A 19,573-nucleotide genomic window follows, 5' to 3' on the forward strand; every position below is an offset into this window, starting at 1 on the left:
GTGAATTTGTAACAGTCTGGAAATCACAGTTCCATCATACCTGAATTCATTAAAAAAAAAAAATTATGAAAAAAGCCCTGAGCAGTGTCAACTGCTTGAAGTCATTGTCCCTTTCTGCTCATTTAATTTATTTACATTAAAACACTAATCAGATTTATTTAGTTTGGATTGGTGGCCAGCTGCTCAAATAACTTGGCAGATTTATTAAAACATCATTATCTGATCACAAATAATTGCTCCTATTATTTCTTATTAGAAAGCAACACAATGTTTTGCTCTGCAGTAACTTCCAATAGATTTTGGAAACCGTAGTGCACAATATTATACATGCAATATTGTGACTGCATTGTTTCTGCTAGTATATACAGCAGCACCTTTCAAAATCACAGGAAAGAGCATGTGTTACTATAACATTAACGTGAGGACAGCACATTGCAATTATGCAAGAAAATGCCATCTGGTCAAAGTTAACTTGTCTTAAGCAAATTAAGTAAAATGATCAATGCTGTTGTGCTGAGCTGTATTTTTAAATTAATGTAACCAAATTGGAACAAAAAATGAAGCAAAATGCTTTAAAATGTGGCTGTGCTGTTAAGTATATCCTAGGGAATACAACCATGCCTAAGGGAATTATATTGATGAAAATGCTGCATGTGCCTTAAAAAGCTTACATATTTTCCTTTTCCAAATTGGCTGTTGGAGCCAAGAACTCTTGATTTCTACAGAAATAGGGGTGCAAGGCTAAAGCTGAGCCCCTTTAACGCCATTAATTATGTGCTTATCTTTAACTAACATTGCAAGGCTTAAAGATGCATATCCTGTCTTGTGTTGGTCAGGCTTCCCATCCCTACTCTTCCTTTGAAAATGCTCTTCCAGATATTGGGAAGAAATTTTGCTTTTTGCACCCAGGAAGATACCTGCTTCTATTAACTGCCAGGAGGTGACTTGTCTAATTATTCCATACTAGGGCCACAGTTCTGTCCATGAGTTCTGCCTGTTGAGGGGCTACAGGGTTTGTCAGGAACTGGTGGAATGAGGGAGATGCCATCACTGTGGTGGCTACACTGACACAACACTGCAAATACGCTGGCAGAATGCCTAAAATGAACAGTGTCATGGGACGGTTGGGGTGGCACAGATTTAGGCTGTAGCGCATGTCATTCTTTCACAGTGTCTCCCTTTGCCACAAGTAGGGGAACCATCTTGCAACCAACTCTATGCATATCATGAGGCACAACCATTGACCAGCACTAGTGGCCAGGATACTTCCTACTCCTCCTGCTCCCTGTAGGCAGGCTACTGTGCCCTGGCACGCTCCATGGTAGTTATACAACACATGAAGGCATTTTTGATGTGGAGCTGGTGTCATACGGGACGCTACACCTCCCACCCTGCAAAGCACCCACTGGAGTGACTGGTTGGCAACCCCAGATGTGTGTCATTTCCTTTCGGGGTCTCCTCCATCCCAGAAGCTATTCAATAAAATATTTCACACTGCCATATGCTTTGTTTTGCTGCTGTTTCTGGGACCTGGCTCCAGCTGACCCCATTGGGATGAAACTCCCGAGATAAGCCTGACTTTTCAGGATCCACAAGTGGGATGGGAGCTAATGCCAGGGTACATGAGGCAGTCATCTGGCATGGTGTGAGGGAAGAACAATGAGGTGTGATGTCATAATAAAGCACTGGTTGGCTCATATAGGGAGTAGCCTACAGGCCCTGTAGTACCCTTCCTGGTTGGCTTAAGTGGAAAGGTGTACAGTCCCACCTTTCCTAGGGCTGTATGGGGGCTGTATACTTCCTGAATGTAAGATCTGAGTTGCTCACCTGGAAAGGGCTTCTGCAGTCCGGTGCTCCTGGTATAGATGACTTGGTGTGTAAGAGAAGAGGCAAATGCCCTGTGATGTATCTGTTTCCTGTGGCTGAGTGGTAGGGAACTGCCCTGTGCCATTTGCAGTGTGAGTTTGAGTCTGAGTTTGAGGCAGAGGGCCTTCTCGGTAGTGGCGCCCACCCTGTGAAATGCCCTCCCATCAGATGTCAAGGAAATAAACAACTATCTGACTTTTAGAAGACATCTGAAGGCAACCCTGTATTGGGAAATTTTTAATGTCTAATGTTTTACAATTTTTTATGTGCTGTAAGCCGCTCAGAGTGGCTGGGGAAACCCAGCCAAATGGGCGGGGTAAAAATTATTATTATTATTATTATTATTAGGAGTTTCCTGACAGTTGCCCCTCTCATGGTTTTTGCTGCTGTTATTGTCAGGCTTGCTAAAAATGAGTGGTGCCAAACTCCCATCTCCTGCTTCCTAACTTTGTCCCCTGTATACAGAGTCACTGGAGGTTGTTGCTGTCAGTTTCGGGTCTCTGCCACTATCCTGTATTATGAATCCTGATCCCTCCCTTCCACTTCTTGAACCCTTGCCTTAGGCAGGGTTTTGGTATGCACTGCAAATATCCTGCTCCAAGGCTGGGGGGGGGGGGAGGGCTGTGTTGTGTGAGCTCTCCTGGTGCATTGTGATGTAAAACAGCAGTTGTGAGCAGTATATGGGGATTTGAGTCCCTACCTGGAGAGATGTTTGGGGACTGGCAGTAATGTGTTCCTGGCTCTGTCACTGCAGCTGTAAATGACTGCTGCTTAGGATTGCCTTGTAAGTGCTGTTGTCTATGTTGTGCTTATGACCTTGGTATCAACATTTATTGATAATTGAATAGGAACATATAATTATAACAGAGAAGAATTATGGAACACACACACACACACACACACACACACACACTCCATTAAAAACAGTTTAGAGTCCAAGAGTAGTTTTTGCTATTATTGTATTGGGCTTTAGCAAAACAGGGTCATTGACCCCTTCTAGGTTGCATGCCTAGAAGTACCTGAAATAATTAGATTTATAGAGGATTGTAACTGATGGTGAGCACATCTAAACATTAAGGAAACAGTTGGGGAGTTTTGTAGCCCTCTTCATGTTTACTAGAAAGCAACTTCTATTGCATTAAAGTGGGCCTTGCTCCCAGGTAAATGTGCATAAGATTGCAACTTTAGCACAATACAGCATTAAACCTTGACCACTTTAGTATACCTAAAATGCTTTTTAAGGCAACAGGCTGGAGTTCTTGATACAGTGGCTTATGCTTCCTGCTGGGTTTCTCAGTTATATGGACAAAGCCATCCACTAGAACACCACAGAAAGAAGATAAAGAAACAAAGCACTTTTCCCTTACTCGTAACCCATTGGCAAACTATTATTATTATTATTTTTACAAATGAGATTTGACTTTGACTTGCATTGACAATAACATGTTGAAAGATCCTGCTTTTGTACACACGCAGCTAGGGTAGCAGTTTCCACACCGTAACAATGTCTGAACAAATAAGGATGTTTAAGAAGGCTATGGGATTTGCAGTAGATGAAAAAGGACAGAACAGGCATTCATTACTGATGCTGAAGAAAAGTGTTATGTGCTCAATATATTTTTGTTAAAATAAATCATCATAGGGGAAACCTTGACTTCAAAAAGCACAATTGATGTATAAGTAAAATATAATCGCAGTCACATGAGTATGTATGCTGGTTATTCAAAGTTTGTAAACTACAAGTGTATTTTTTTCTGATGACTGGAAGAAAGAGAACCTTAAGGGTCAAAATACAGACTTGGAGAATCAAAGGTATACAGATTACACTTAATTAGGTAGCTAGTAGAAATCAAAGATAGTTGTTATGTACTCTTCTTAATCAAATATATCATCTGCTTCTATTGACCAATATGGGATATTTTCTTATTATATTTGGGTATTCTCAGACCCAATTGTCATTGTCATTCAGAAAATTTATGACTAAATAATAGATGTCCATTTCTTTTATCTTTAATATTACAGCAAGTTAAATTTGGCATCCCTCCATTACACCATTCATTAAAATGGTCTAAAGTAATCAATGGAATATTATACAAGATAAGAAATTAATCCAAATTTTAAAGGTTTTTTTCCTTCAAGCTGTATCAATGGAAATTCTGTTTAACAAGCAGAAGCAGCAGTGATTGAAACTTTTCAATGTGTTTTGAGTTTTTGTGTTTGTGTAAAGGTCAACTGTTAATGAAGTATATCTTATGCTACGAGTACCTGCAAACAAGAACTGCTTAGCATATTAGCAACTGTCAGTCTAAATGCTGGTTTCAGGCACTCTTTGCCTGTCTTCCTTTCTTGGTGACTTCATCAAAAGCTTGTTAATTGTTCTGACAGCACCACTTTCCTATTTAATGTGTGCGTTGCTGTTGGGTTTGTTTGTTTGTTTTTTGCTGATTTATTTAGTGGTCTTTTGGTTGACTGTTTGCTTTAATAAATTCAGGAATGGGAAATCGTTGCTTTTTATTTACCTTGTAAAGTGAGCCTGCTCCTAAGCATTTGTGCTGGGTTAACAGCAAGTGACTCTGATGTAATTTCACTGCAGTTCTGGGATAATATGATTTTTATTATGCATACACATTCTAAAAACACAAGCACCGATGCAGACAGTCTTTGGTTGGCATGTGAGAAATGAAAGTCAACCTTATGAAGAAAGTTTGCCTACACTTTAAAGAGCCATGGCACGCTCTTTTGATTTTGGGACATTCTGCTATATTTGATGACAGCACATTTTATCCCTTGCTCTTTACTTGCTATTCTTTAAAAATAATGTTTGTAAACTTGATTAGCAAAAGCATTTTCTTTACTCAATTAGCTCTGCACATGCATTTCCAAGAAATTACAGTTTTAGTGCAACAAAGCAATTGTTCTGCAAGCACCCAGGACCTAGATTCTAGTTGGAGATAGGCTTTTTATACTGAATTAAGAATTAGCTATTCTAGAAGAGTCAGAGGAAAAGCTTTGTGATTTTGAAGAAGAGTAAAAGCCATAGAAAAGTTAGTCTTTTACAGTTATCATAACTGATGTGGACAACTTCATGATACCAAAACATTATATTATTATGAAGACTATCCAGTTACAGTACTAAAGTTTGTATATGTGTTACACACACATATATACACACGTATATATATATATACACACACTATATATAAATCTGTGATTTATTAATAAAACAGACTCTATGCATTATTTGAAAGATATTGCTGGAGTTAAGTCCTACAGAACAGTATCTCAAAGGTTCAACTGCTTCAGCTGCAAGGTGGCATTAAATTAATTGATACTGGTAATCCAACAATTCAGTAATTTTAAACCTATGTAACCTATTGGATTTGTTATTGGATTTTTTTGGGCAGGGCAATAGTGGTCGCTTTGCTTTAAGGCCATACCTGGCCAGAATCTGGGATTTGACATTCAACAGCTGTGAACATTTAAGTGATGTCTCCCAATGGCAGCTAATGGTTTGAAGTTTGCAAAGTAGTCCTACATCAAGAAGCAATGTTCTGAACTTTTTTTAAAAAAATGGAGAAGGGGATATGTGGCTTACCTTCCCCCACACCCCAGCTAAGGATGATGTAATCTATGTCTGTGTGTGAAAAGAAGAAATATATAAACTGCAGTTTTGAGACATGGAGTAAGAGACTAGGAGAGCTATAAGAGAGGGCTGAGCTCAGGCTGTGTAAACGTTTTAGGGTGCTTGCTGCCTTCCTCTGCATACCTGTTGTGGCGCAGTGGTGTTTGCTGTTGGAGCGTTTAAACTGCATGCTTTGCAATCTCAAATTGTTTATTTTAAATAATCTTAAAATATTACAATATGCCATAAGCCTCCAATTGCCTCATTTCAAAAGAAACCACATTCCACTAATATTGTTCCACCTGGAGAAATGGGGTGAGCATATCGATATATTTCCTTTATGACACCTGAACTTTTAATTTATTTATTTAGAAATATACAATTCTTGATTGTAAAAAACAACAACAACCCAAAGTGGTTTACAGTAGTATGGCAATTTGTCAGAGCTAGCAAAACAATACTGGTATGTGTCTCATGATCAAACGAGTGATTCAATATATTTTACTGCCCTGTGTTAGTTCCTTGAAAGCTTTTAAAAATGGATATAGCTTATTACCAAGGCAAGAGGCCAACTTTACCTTAATGTGTTTCCATAAAGAAATACACAAATAAGTTTGCCAGCTTTCCAGTGATGAAGCACAGCTGATTCAGTGGAAGTCAGTTTGGCACTAAATTAAAATAAGCTTGTAGTTGTTTCCTGCAATTAACTCTTAGTAATAAAATGATTTAGAGAAATCGGTGCAAAGAATTATGGCTATTGATGATGTTTCACTTGTAGGCCAGAAGGTCAGGCAGGGAGTGTTTTCTGGGTATATGAGTTAAGTTTTGCTTTTAAAAAACAAACAAACAAACATTTTATGGGACACCAGGGCCTGCAAGCCCCCCCCCACCGCAAGGCAAAAGATTCAAAATGCTTCTTGAACTTGAGAAGTTTATGCAGAAGTATATGTCATTTTGGCATCTTGTCTTTTTTAGGTCTGAGGCAGCATGCTTTGAATGAATAACAATTTATTTGCCTCTGAAGAATGTGGCACACCAAATCACACAAGCATATATTTTCTAATAAATTTATTTATTTTTGAGCATCATTTTGAGGTTTTTGGATTTTTGCTTGTAGTCCTTTTGGTGCTGCCCCTTCCTTTTCCTACCACAAGCAAAGATCAGGTGATGAGCGGGTTGGACTTGCATGCATTGCTTAAGGGTGGCTGGGTAGCTCTTTGGGCATGATCTCAAGTTGTTGCCATATTTTATTTTTGGAAGACACTCTTTCTCTAGATAAGATTAGGTAAATACCCTAGTCTGCTGTTGGGTAAGGTTTGGGTCAGGGATGCCAACTTGAATATTGAGGGAGGGATGTAAGCCCCGCCCCAGATAATTGATCTCATGACACAGTGCACACACACCATTTGAATGGCAATGCCCATCAACTTTGGGGAGGCCCCGGCCCCCTCATATAATTTATGGGGGGGCTGCTTGAAGCCCCCCAAGCTCCTAAGAGTTGGCGCCTATGGACCAGGTAGTGAAGTAATAACCAATAGTAATCGTGGCTCCAAAATTAGGCAGATCTCTCTCCCGCAACCCCAAACTGTGAATGTCTTCCTTTTACAGTAAGGAAAATTGGTTTATTTCTTAGTTGCACTAGCAATTGAAATTTATTGCCTTATTTGCGTGCACTATCATGTTTAGCTGCTTTGGGATGCTGTTTCGAGGCTGCAGCTAGCAGAGCTGTCAGGAGGGAACAGATTATACTGTGTTCTATTGTTTGTGTATATTTTACAGAGTTTTGCTATATGCCACTCTGATTTACATGGGGGGGGGAGTGAGAAATAGTTTTACACATTAAAAATTGTGATATAGCTTAGGCCATGACTATATTCTTCAGTCATCTGGACCACTTGCCCTGCAGCTAGCTTCCCTAGCGTAGCTTTTCTCACCCTGTGCTGTTCTGTATCCTAGACTGCCGCAATTGATCAGATTGGATGGGTCTAGTGAATGCATAGCCTTGCTGTACTTGCAGGTAGCTAAGATAGATGGATTTCTGGAACTCTTTCAGCCCTAGGATGATTATTAGGTAGTGTTGGTAGTGTTTGTATTTTTGGCCCTTTTCCTTCTGCATTTTGGTTGCTGCTTTCTCCATCCCCTCTCTCTGCTTATAACAGTGGACATGCATCTTTATGTGCCAGTCCTGAACTGGAAGTGAGGGACTGGAGCCAATCTAATTTGCCATTAGTCCTTCACACTTTTGTATGAAAAGAAAAGAGAACGAGAGAAAGAAAGGAAAGAGGAAAAAGAAGCCTGCAAAAGCCTGTACCTTCCTTAGCTACTTCTGGCTGAGCACTCCTACATATAAATTCTGCTCATTTGCTATTGCAGACCTTGGCTACCTCCCAAGGTAACCTTTTCACCAGAAAGCTACTCTGCATTGATCTCAGCTTATAAAAATTCTTGTTCCAGCCTGGTTGGTTCTTGACCATGCCTCTCTCTGTGCTGTCCTCAGAAACCTCATCTGGATCTAACTCTTGATTGACTGTCGACTTCTCCCGAACAGTTAGCAGATCATGCTAGAACACTGTCTTGTTCAACCCCCTGCTAAATTAAAGCATGTTTTCTTTTAGACAGTTAAGCAAGAGAATGGATGGGACTGAGATTAATGTTGTGCTACTGCCAGCCTGGTGTTTGTTGCACATGCAGGCACTGCGATGTTGAGCATCACTGTACACCCCACATTCCAAGCGGCATTGTTGCAGTCAATTTCAGGGCCAGCTTTAATATGCAAATCATGAAGAAATATTACCTTTGAATATCTGCAGAGGGATTCATTACTACTTGGAATTTGTTCTTTCCATGTGGGACTTTAAAATGGCCTTTCAAATCCAGACTACTTCTCTACTCTGGGAACTGATTCCTTAGTACTAAACCATAGACCCACCTTCTATTTGTTGGCAAAAGAACTATCTTTAGTATTTGGGGAACCTCTGGAGCAAAGGCAAACACAACAATAAATGTATTAAATTGCTTCAGCAGAATAGCTATTTTTAAAAAAGAATAAATAAAAGATGTGAACCAAAGGAGCTAAAATAGTATATTATGGACTCAGCTATACAGCTGCAAATAAAACCTTTTAAATGTTCTGTACAGTGCATTATACAAATGTGGCACTAGATGATGACAGTGAGCTATTCAAAATTCAATGTCTTTTTCAAAACGCTTTTTAAAAGCATTTTCACAGTGTTTTTTATATGTGTGTAGATTCTACCTATGTCTCAGATTTTATTATTCTTTGAAAATTTCAGCAACAAGAGTAATATTTAGTCTTTATTTGGCACTCTCTCAAGTGCTCAAAGCTTATAATAGCTGGTAAGCAGTCTTTTTACTGCAGGCTGCAGGTGAAGCTGAGAGACAGTAACTTGTCCTGCCCAGAGGTTTATAGCTGAAAACAATATTATAAGAATAATTTATTATTAGGGTATGCGGACTAGGGACTTCTGAGAGCATAGCTGCTGCTCTTAGCTGCTGCATAGCATCACCTGTCTCTAATTCCTATTTTAAAAGGGTCAAATCTGTGCTTATACTTAGGCTGCTGTCCTGTACACATTTACTTGGGCTAAGTATCAGTAAACAAGTGAGGTTTTGCTGCATAAGATCAGGTCACGATTCTGCACACATTTGCCATCATGTGAGTCCTGTTAATGTAAGCGGAGAATACAGATGGGTAATGAATAGTAAATATCATTATTTAACAGGTGGGATATCAACCAAGACACCCTATAATTAGCCATCAGGATCAATTTTAGTTATCAAAAAAGTAATGTTGACAGGGCTTGATCTACTGTCTCTTTTAAGAACGATTTTTTGCCTGTTCCTATGGCACCTGAAAGGTTGTGTTAGAAATATAAAGATGATTTCCCCAAAACCATGAGCAGTCCCAATAAAAATACAACCTGAAGTGTGTTTTCTCCTTAGAAAGAAGCTCTGAAACAATTTTGAGAGTCTCTTTGTTCTGCTAATGTTAACTCTTCTGTGATTCCCCAGACCTGAACAAAGGTATGCACCCTCCTGAGTTGCTCTAGAGATAAGCCAGAATAAATCCAGATTCCAAACTGGTTTGAGGACATGCTCAAAAGGGCAAAGAAACATTGCTTAAACTAAGCAGGTCTAAGTCTGGTTGGGTCGCCTTGTAGTTACACAATGAAATAAAGGCAAGCTATGAATGTCATGGTTCAACAAATAAACTTGCTTGTGTTGACTTCACTTTCATGCCCATGGCCCACTCTTTGCTTGTGGTGAATGGGATGGCTGATTTATCATTGCCAAAAGCAGAAAGTGAAGTTTTGCAAGCTAACTCCAGGTTTATGTGGTTTATGAATTGGATAACTGGTTTCCCTTGAGAAGGCAAATGCTATGAAAACAGTTGTCACGAGTAGTGTAAGGAACTTGTCTGAAATTGACATCAGTTCTAAACTGGTGGTTTTCCAGCATATATTGAAATGCCGTTTCCATGCTGTTTGGTTTGCTTAACAGCCTTTACTGTAGAACTCTTATGTGCTGCAAGAGATCCTGGGCTGCACGTTAAGGTCAGGTAGGATCCTGCTGGTCTTACTAGTTCTCTGTCTGAGCTATGATTTAACCCTAGAACCCAGTCATCCCTCTCCTGTGTCTCTACACTGCTGGAGAAGGTCAGCAAAGTTGGAAAAAATGTGAAGTTTCAATCCAGGTTAATTCTCTGGGTCCATCTTTCTGTACAGAACTACACCAGGGATTTAAAGGGAAGGTACAAATAGTTTTTGATAGCGTCGGCATAATTTTGGAGGAATTCAAAATGCAACTGCTTCTGCAAGTTAAAAAAATATCTTTGTGCAAATAATAGGTTTTTAGAACAGTTGTTTGATAACGTTGTCCAACTGTTAAAAAAAAAAGTGGTATGGTATGGTTAGCTGATCTCTATAATAAAGAAAATGATGTTGTGTTAATAAGGAACAGTATGCTATTTGTTGCTCTCTTTCACAGGCAGTTCTCAGTGAAAGCACTGTCTCGTGTTTATTTCATGTGACCATTTCAACAGGCACTGTTTCATTCATGTGGCTGCTTAGTTAGATACTGCACATTTTTCTGTCTTGACTGCTAACACTATCAGCTTGTTTTCTTGGATAATTATACTCTTTTGAAAGTTCAGGTCTTAAGGAAAGAATTACAACATTTTCCTGAATTTTGTGTGCCACATTTTGCTGATAAAATAATGTGAAGCTATTTACCCAATAATTTTATTCATAGCACTTTTCTTAGACTGCACATAAAGGTATGCAATCTTTGTAATAATAAAACTATATGTTGCTTGCATCTAGCCTCTAAAACAATCCCTGAAATTCGATCAATTGCTAAAATTACTTAGAACTGTTCCTGCCAATCCACTGGTAGTAAATCTAAACAAAGAGTGGCATACGTTTTGGGGGATGGGGAAGCAACAACTGGCATGGATTTCTCAGGACCATCAGTGCTTTTGCAGCATAGTTCATATATCACCAGCAGTTACTTTGCTAGATTGTTTAGAATGAACAGAAATCGTTATGAAGATCACCAAAGCTCCCACCCTATGTGAATTGCAGGTGTTGGCTGCATCCAGTTGAACTCAATTTAGTACACGCCAAATCAATGAATGTCATTTTTTTAAAAAAATACATATGAATGTGTATCAATATTTCAGGGCACTGGGCAGGTGCTCCAAGGATTGCCAAATTGTCAACTGTTTTTGCATTGTGGACATTATATCATTAGGTTCTGGGTTCCAATTCTAGTACAGTGGTACCTCGGGTTACAGACGCTTCAGGTTACAGACTCCAATAACTGAGAAATAGTACCTCGGGTTAAGAACTTTGCTTCAGGATGAGAACAGAAATTGCGCGCTGGCGGCACGGCGGCAGCGGGAGGCCCCATTAGCTAAAGTGGTACCTCAGGTTAAGAACAGTTTCAGGTTAAGAACGGACCTCTGGAACGAATTAAGTTCTTAACCCGAGGTACCACTGTACTGTGAAGCTCTAATTCAACCCTTCATAGATGTAAGGAACAATTACTTGGTATTTCTTAAAGGGCTTATTCATTTAAGGGCTGAACAGGAATGAGAGGAAGTGTGGGTGGCCTCATGGTCAACCTGGCAAGAGCAGATAACAGTACTTCCTTTACAAGATGTCTTAATCTTATTGAAAATACGTTGACTTCCTTCAATTATAAATTTGCTTAGACTGAAATTCAGTAGCAACTGTACTCATCATATTTATGGGGTGTTGACTTAGCTCCAGTAGCTCAGACTTCTGTTCTGTGTCATAGCCATTAATGGCAATCCTGATGATCTGACTTTCCCCAAGTCCATGTATTGATCATCAACTCTTTACTGGCCAAATACTGCACCAGCAGCAGGTTGTTTTGGTAAAGCTTAATGACTATTTGCAGTTGCAAAGTTGTTCCGTGCTGTTCAGAAACCCCTGAGTCAATTACTTGTTTTTAATGTGTCTCTTCCAGTAAATTTGCCATTGCAAAACCTGGGAAACATTCTGCAGAATTAAGTCACAATGGTTTTGAAGCAGAATTAATACCTGTAAACTGTTTTGACATATTGGAATCAAAGGCTAGAAAAGTACATACACCTGTTGTTTTCTGCAAAACTACACTACATTTTATTATGTTGGCAGACCATGATCTTCTGCAGTGTTCCCCAACCTGATGCTCTCCAGATGTTTTGGCCTGAGTCTGAAACATCTGGAGGGCACCAGATAGGGGAAGTCTTGCCTTGTGGGTGGAGTCCAATGTGAGTTATTCAAGTGCAGTAGCAATACTAAAGTGGTAGTATTACGGTAGTAACTGCCTGTTTTCTCTGTGAAGCCATAATGGGCGTATTGGGACAAGTGATTTTTAATTTGGTCAGAAGTGATTCAGAGCTAAGGGTGAGCAGAGAAGATAGTCAGATTTGCAAATGACACTAAATCATTCAGGATAGTAAAAACTAAAAGGGATTCCAGAAAGCTCCAAAAGAATCTCTCTTGCCTGGGTGAATGAGTATTAACATTTACTTCAATCTGTACATGGCATTCCAAGTATGATCATTCAAGAAATGCTCATTCACCCAGGCAAGAGAGATTCTTTTGGAACATTTACTTCAAGTCTTTATCAACGACTTGGATGATGGACTCAAGGGCATCCTGATCAAATTTGCAGATGACACCAAACTGGGAGGAGTGGCTAACACCCCAGAGGACAGGATCACACTTCAAAACGACCTTGACAGATTAGAGAACTGGGCCAAAACAAACGAGATGAATTTTAACAGGGAGAAATGTAAAGTATTGCACTTGGGCAAAAAAAATGAGAGGCACAAATACAAGATGGGTGACACCTGGCTTGAGAGCAGTACATGTGAAAAGGATCTAGGAGTCTTGGTTGACCACAAACTTGACATGAGCCAACAGTGTGACGCGGCAGCTAAAAAAGCCAATGCAATTCTGGGCTGCATCAATAGGAGTATAGCATCTAGATCAAGGGAAGTAATAGTGCCACTGTATTCTGCTCTGGTCAGACCTCACCTGGAGTACTGTGTCCAGTTCTGGGCACCACAGTTCAAGAAGGACACTGACAAACTGGAACGTGTCCAGAGGAGGGCAACCAAAATGGTCAAAGGCCTGGAAACGATGCCTTATGAGGAACGGCTAAGGAAGCTGGGCATGTTTAGCCTGGAGAAGAGGAGGTTAAGGGGTGATATGATAGCCATGTTCAAATATATAAAAGGATGTCACATAGAGGAGGGAGAAAGGTTGTTTTCTGCTGCTCCAGAGAAGCGGACACGGAGCAATGGATCCAAACTACAAGAAAGAAGATTCCACCTAAACATTAGGAAGAACTTCCTGACAGTAAGAGCTGTTGACAGTGGAATTTGCTGCCAAGGAGTGTGGTGGAGTCTCCTTCTTTGGAGGTCTTTAAGCAGAGGCTTGACAACCATATGTCAGGAGTGCTCTGATGGTGTTTCCTGCTTGGCAGGGGGTTGGACTCGATGGCCCTTGTGGTCTCTTCCAACTCTATGATTCTATGATTCAATGTAAGTATGTGCAAAGTCAGGGCATTCCACCACCCCCCAGCTGGAACTCGCTGGGACTCAGTTCCGGCACCTCTCAGGTGGGTGCCATTGCCATTATAAGAGAACAAGGGAGGTGTTCACGGTGAGTTCTGGCACCTCTTTTTCTAGAAAAATAGCACTGTTAAAGTGATGCTTATTGGGGCAAACAATCACATATAGGATGATGAGGGCTGAACTAGTGGCTGACTGACCAGGAAATGGATCTTGTAGTCATAGTGGATCTCAATGAAAACATTAACCCAGTGTGCTGCAGCTGTGAAAAAGATAGATTCTTTTGGGGTTCAGAAATAAAACTGCTAGTAGCATAATGCCTTATGGTGCGGTCATACTTGGAATGCCTTGTACAATTCTGATTACTGCATCCCAATGAGTATATTGTGGAGCTGGAAAAGGTGCCGAAAAGGCCATGTCTAGATTAAAGTTCTGGAGAGTGTTCCTTTAGAGCTTCACTTCAGGAACTGGAGTTGTAGGAGCAAAGCAGCCAGATTAAAAGATTTCAAGAGAATTTAAGGGGCAAAGGAGTTACCCAGATTCCATTTCCTTCAGTTACTGGCAGCTAGCAGTGTTTTATAATATTTGAGTTTATCTGCAAACAAACAATTATTTTACAAATATATAGGTAGAGCATAGGTGGTGGAGGCACAGCTTGGAAGAGCCGGCAGCTGAATTCAGTGTCTCACATCAGATCTCCAGAGAGAGGCAGCTCCCTATTAAAATCTTAACGTCCTCCAAATGCTGAGGTCCTGCTTCTGGGCTCCCAATAGGCATTTTGTTGGTTACTGTGAGAACAGGAAGCTGAATTAGGCATGCCTTTGTTCTGATCCAACTGCGCTCTTCTTATGTTTCCTTTTAAGTCTTTCCTCCCAAGCCATCATTGCCCTTAATTATTATTGACTCTTCCAGTGGCAGAGTTACCAAGATACATATTTCGTTAGGGAAGCTACGCAGACCCTCCCAAGTGTCCCTATTTTCCAGGGACAGTCCTGAATTTACAGAAGCTGTCCCAGTTTCTGATTTGATCCTTTTTCTTAGGACGTCCCTATTTTAATTGGAGGAGTAATATGACACCCTCCCCCCCCCCCCCCGAGCCAAGGAGATAAGTAACTATACAACCTTTAGAAGACATCTGAAGGCAGCCCTGTATGTTGTTGTTGTTTAGTCATGTCCGACTCTTCGTGACCCCATGGACCAGAGCACGCCAGGCACTCCTGTCTTCCACTGCCTCCCGCAGTTTGGTCAAACTCATGCTGGTAGCTTCGAGAACACTGTCTAACCATCTCTTCCTCTGTCATCCCCTTCTCCTTGTGCCCTCCATCTTTCCCAACATCAGGGTCTTTTCCAGGGAGTCTTCTCTTCTCATGAGGTGGCCAAAGTATTGGAGCCTCAGCTTCAGGATCTGTCCTTCCAGTGAGCACTCAGGGCTGATTTCCTTCAGAATGGATAGGTTTTATCTTATTGCAGTCAGTCCATGGGACTCTCAAGAGTCTCCTCCAGCACCATAATTCAAAGGCATCAATTCTTCGGCGATCAGCTTTCTTTATGGTCCAGCTCTCACTTCCATACATCACTACTGGGAAAACTATATACTTCCTGTATAGGGAAGTTTTTTAATGTTTAATTATATTTTTATATATGTTGGAAGCTGCTCAGTGTGGCTGGGGCAACTCAGTCAGATGTGTGGGGTATAAATACACTACTACTACTACTATTATTACTATAAAATAGGGTATGGTTGCGGGTACATGGCCAGTAAGCTAGGAGACTTTTGAAAAAGATGACTCACTTATTCTCCCATATCCTAGCCCAGTGGTTCCCAATTAGCTAAGTACTGCAGACCCCCTGTTTTTCAAAAGCCAAACTTCTGAAAATTTTGATACCACTGTGGTAGTTTTTGTTATGTGAATGGTGCTACAGACCCCCTGGGTGGGTTACACAGACCCCCCAATTGGGAACCCCTGTCTTAGCCTATTAGCCATTTACCTCACATGATTAGCTCTGCATCTCATTATCTTCTGACCCATAAGCAACTGCATCAGTCCTGGTCTGGCCCTGCAAACATGAGCCGAAACTGAATAATGTTCATGGAACTTAAATGATGATGGCTGGCAGAACTGTTGATCTAGGTGGACCAGATTATTTGGTCACTCCCATTTTCACCAGCTAAAGTTAGTGTTTGCTTGATGTGTCTGTTCTTTTGTTTTCATGCTTTTTTGTGTGTAGATCTGATTCACAACAGTGGAACACTGTATTGCCAGTAATATTGAAATCCAACCCCCCCCCCCTTGCTAATTTCACTCATGGTGCCTTCTTCTGTTGGCTATGTACATAAATTAATAGCCAGTACTGTGGGGAAAATAAAAATGGGAACTGGGAATTTGGTTTGGTTTTTTTCCAGAGTAATTAAACAACTCATGTTCATTTCTGTTTGTGTGTGTGTGCATTTTTACTGGAGTTGTGTGTGTTGTTCATTAGTTCTAGCTTTATGGACAGGCTTATTATTGGATTGCCTTGAGGATCAAAGGCTAAGGCAGCACTACTCAAAGTGCTTGAGCAGTCTCCATTTCTTGTTCAGAATTAAGTAGCTTTGATTACTTCTGTCCTCCAAATCTTGCATGTAATAACTTGCATTTGGCATCTAGAATCTGATTGTAAGGAAATTTCAAAGCCACTTTCCAAATGTAGCATTTCCTGTTTACTAACAGCAAACTCATTCTTTTGAGCGTGGATCTCTTCATAGTTGAAACAGGTCCATCCACCTGCAAGGCGGAGGTCTCAGTAGGCTTGGAGGAACCCCCAAATTGTGCATTTGTTACACTTTAAAACTGCCCTTCATCTCAAAGGATTCAAGGTGGTATACAAATATTCAATAAAACACAACATGCGTAAGTATTTAAACCACATGCCCATAACTAAATAATAATTTCCAACAAAGTATATAAGGTTTGCAGCTGGGTGATTTTTTTTTTAAAGGATCCCCCCCCCAATGAAGACTGAGCATGCTTAGTGAATACAGACTGCTGATTGAGTTGGGTGGTAGTACAGTGGTACCTCGGGTTACATACGCTTCAGGTTACAGACTCTGCTAACCCAGAAATAGTACCTCAGCTTAAGAACTTGGCTTCAGGATGAGAACAGAAATCGTGCTCCGGCGGCGTGGCAGCAGCAGGAGGCCCCATTAACTAAAGTGGTGCTTCAGGTTAAGAACAGTTTCAGGTTAAGAACGGACCTCTGGAACGAATTAAGTACTTAACCTGAGGTACCACTGTACAGTATAACTGAATATCTTGGGAAATGGTTGCCTATAATCCTGAACATAATCCTAACATACTTGTTTTCTGTGTGAAGGTTTTTTGTTTTTGTTTTAGAGGGAGAGAGGAGCATTAGACATTTTGAACTATAACATTTCAGAAACAGATTCAGCAGGGCAGTTCTAGACTGTGCCAGAACTCGGTTTCACAGTTAAAGTGGATTGGGAGCTTTTGCACAGCAAACCCTTTAGGCGAAAAGATTGGACTTTTTAGGATAAGCAGAATGGCAGGAAAATGCACTGGAAAGTGACGGATAACACTCAATGCAATGCCATCTAAGCTCTCTGCAAAAAAACAAGATGAATGCTCAATAAACAGGTTGTATGGAAGGGACCTTGGTGAGAACAAAAGAGGTTTAAAAAATATTGTCTTTGCCATACATTTTGCTCCCCACCCCCATGCTGGCACACACTTCAAACTACTTTTTGCTCTTGGTATGAAAAAGGACAGTTATCTGTACCTTTTTACCACACCATGGGGAGAAAAGCAGCTTGAAGGGGTAAGAAAACAAAACTGCAGAGAAAGAGATGAGCATCTACCTGCCATTGTCATGCAAACTTCTCTAAATTGCAGCTCCCTGAAACTGCTTTGGGGTACATTTTGTTTTGTTGATCAATCTGGTGAATATTTTCCTTGAACTGGAAGTTGACATGCAGTTTGTCTCGTAAGAACTGTAGGTCTGAGATGTACATTGATTCTACATATATAAAAAAGATTCACCCTCTTGTGAATTATACCAGTTTTTAAATGAGTATTCTTTTTTAATTTTTAGGAGCTCAACTGAGTTTTTAGTTTTTACATTCTTTATTTTGTTTCCTTTTGTGGTTTAGATTCCTTTCGTTAATTGATTGCACTGAAGATAGAACTAACCATGGGGAGGAAGCTAGACTTGTCTGGCTTGACTGATGATGAAGCGGAGCATGTCCTGCAGGTGGTCCAGCGAGATTTCACCCTCCGCAAGAAAGAAGAAGATAGACTGAGGTAAGACCCATGAAAGTGGAACATGTAAGCATTTGATAAGAAAACTGTTGAGTGGTATACATTTTGCACCATCTGTAATCTGAATTCATTATATTTTGATGTGATTGAATTAAGAATCCAACACTTCTGTTTTACAAAACTTAAGCAAATTTTTCGTGGCAGGCGAGAATTCTACCACTGAACCACCAATGCAATTTTTTAGCGGAAGGTGAGACTGACTTGGGGCACCTTGCTCTAGTTGGGGGAGGGAGGAGGGTAAGGTACTTGCTAGAGAAATCCCTCTGTAACTTTTTGCATAATGTCTCATTAAGAGTATGGAGGTATATACTTGCCTGAGATGTGGCCAAGGCTATGCATTCTGGTCAAGGTGTGGAAGATATTTGGTAGGCACCTGATACTTAGATTGGGCTATTCTGGATTCCTCTGATTCCTAGTAATAGTAGCATTGCTCATTGCCAGAGGCGGAGCTAGTTGCTCCAGCACCCGGAGCGGCGCACAGGCTGTGCACCCGGGGGCAGGGCTAACCCCCCCTCAGGGATGATACCCAGGGCGGACCGCACCCCCTTGCACCCCGCTTCCTCCGCCAGTGCTTATTGCTCAGAGCTGAGACAAAGGGCAAGAGTTCCAGAGAACCGAGGTTACAAATGCCCTGGCCTGTTATAACTGTTTTGCTTCAGATAGTTATGTAAGCATAAAGTAATAAATGAAATGATAGCCGATGAAGAAAAATAAGGCAGGAAACCATAAGTTAAGTGATCTTCTCTATTAGTGGCTGTTAATACTCCTCATTTGCTGTGGATTTCTACCAAGCGCCTAGCCTGCCATTCATGTTAACTAAAAATTAAATTATAGTTACTTAATCAGAATTCATCATTTTTTTGTCCAGGTGTGGAAGTCCACCTGAGAGATGAGAGCACTAAAACCATACCACCTTAATCTAAAACTCAGTAATTGCCATGCCATTGCTACATACTTTATGCAAGACTATTGCAACACTATCCATCTCCGTGTTAGAGATTGGCAATGAGCAACATTTCATGTATTTCATTTGTTCGGTGGTTTAGAGCTGTGTTGAAAGAGCAAAACGTACTGTTGTCGTAACTGAAATTCCTTTGGTTCTTTTCTGCCAGTAGCACGTGAAAATGTAGCTAATAACTCGGTTGAACTCTGTGATAGGGCAATTTTTCTAAAGCTTGTTTCTCAAATACGTTGTAAGGTCAGCTTTGGAGTGTTTTGATGAGCTGTCAACAGATTTGGAATATATTAAAACATGTGTTATGTTAATTAATGCAACATTTGATTTTGGAACTTTAGATGTCACCGATGACATGAATTACTCCCACATGCCTCCTATATAATACTAGTTTATATTCAACCTACAGTAAGAAGCTGAAAGTGTTTCCTTTAAGCACTCCTGCTAGAGAAGGGGTGGGAATATTCCCATGGCTCTGTGTTTACCAAGTGACTCATTTCTGTGTCCATACATAAGACGCTTAATAGACAGAGGTGAGCTCAAAGAGGCTAGGAAAAAATGGACCGGGAACTGTTGTTTTGTACTTCCATTTGATGATAACCTGAAACAACAAGTTAGAATGATGGGCACCTTAACAACTTCACATTGGATGGCAGGATGTGGCAGCTGCTGATTACAATTGAGAGTAATTGCAGTTTTCATCA

General features: G+C 40.5%; 1 protein-coding gene across 9 annotated transcripts in view; it reads left to right on the top strand.

The window, feature by feature from the left end:
• The window catches only part of MYRIP (myosin VIIA and Rab interacting protein), a 260,265-nt gene that overhangs the window by 113,852 nt on the left and 126,840 nt on the right, over window positions 1-19,573 (top strand). For 6 of the 9 annotated variants that reach the window (XM_083577737.1, XM_083577732.1, XM_083577736.1 and 3 more), the window contains one exon: window positions 17,746-17,896. In XM_083577737.1, the coding sequence (XP_083433863.1) occupies window positions 17,787-17,896 (110 nt within the window). In that variant the 5' untranslated portion in view covers window positions 17,746-17,786. Of the gene's footprint in view, window positions 1-1,785; window positions 1,808-1,890; window positions 1,930-2,557; window positions 2,651-17,745; window positions 17,897-19,573 lie in introns of those variants that run through there. The other 3 variants (XM_083577735.1, XM_083577734.1, XM_083577733.1) reach the window with 3 other exon arrangements.

This window comes from Podarcis filfolensis, assembly GCF_964270895.1.
Source record: "Podarcis filfolensis genome assembly, chromosome: 12".
NCBI classification, from domain to species: Eukaryota; Metazoa; Chordata; class Lepidosauria; order Squamata; family Lacertidae; genus Podarcis; species Podarcis filfolensis.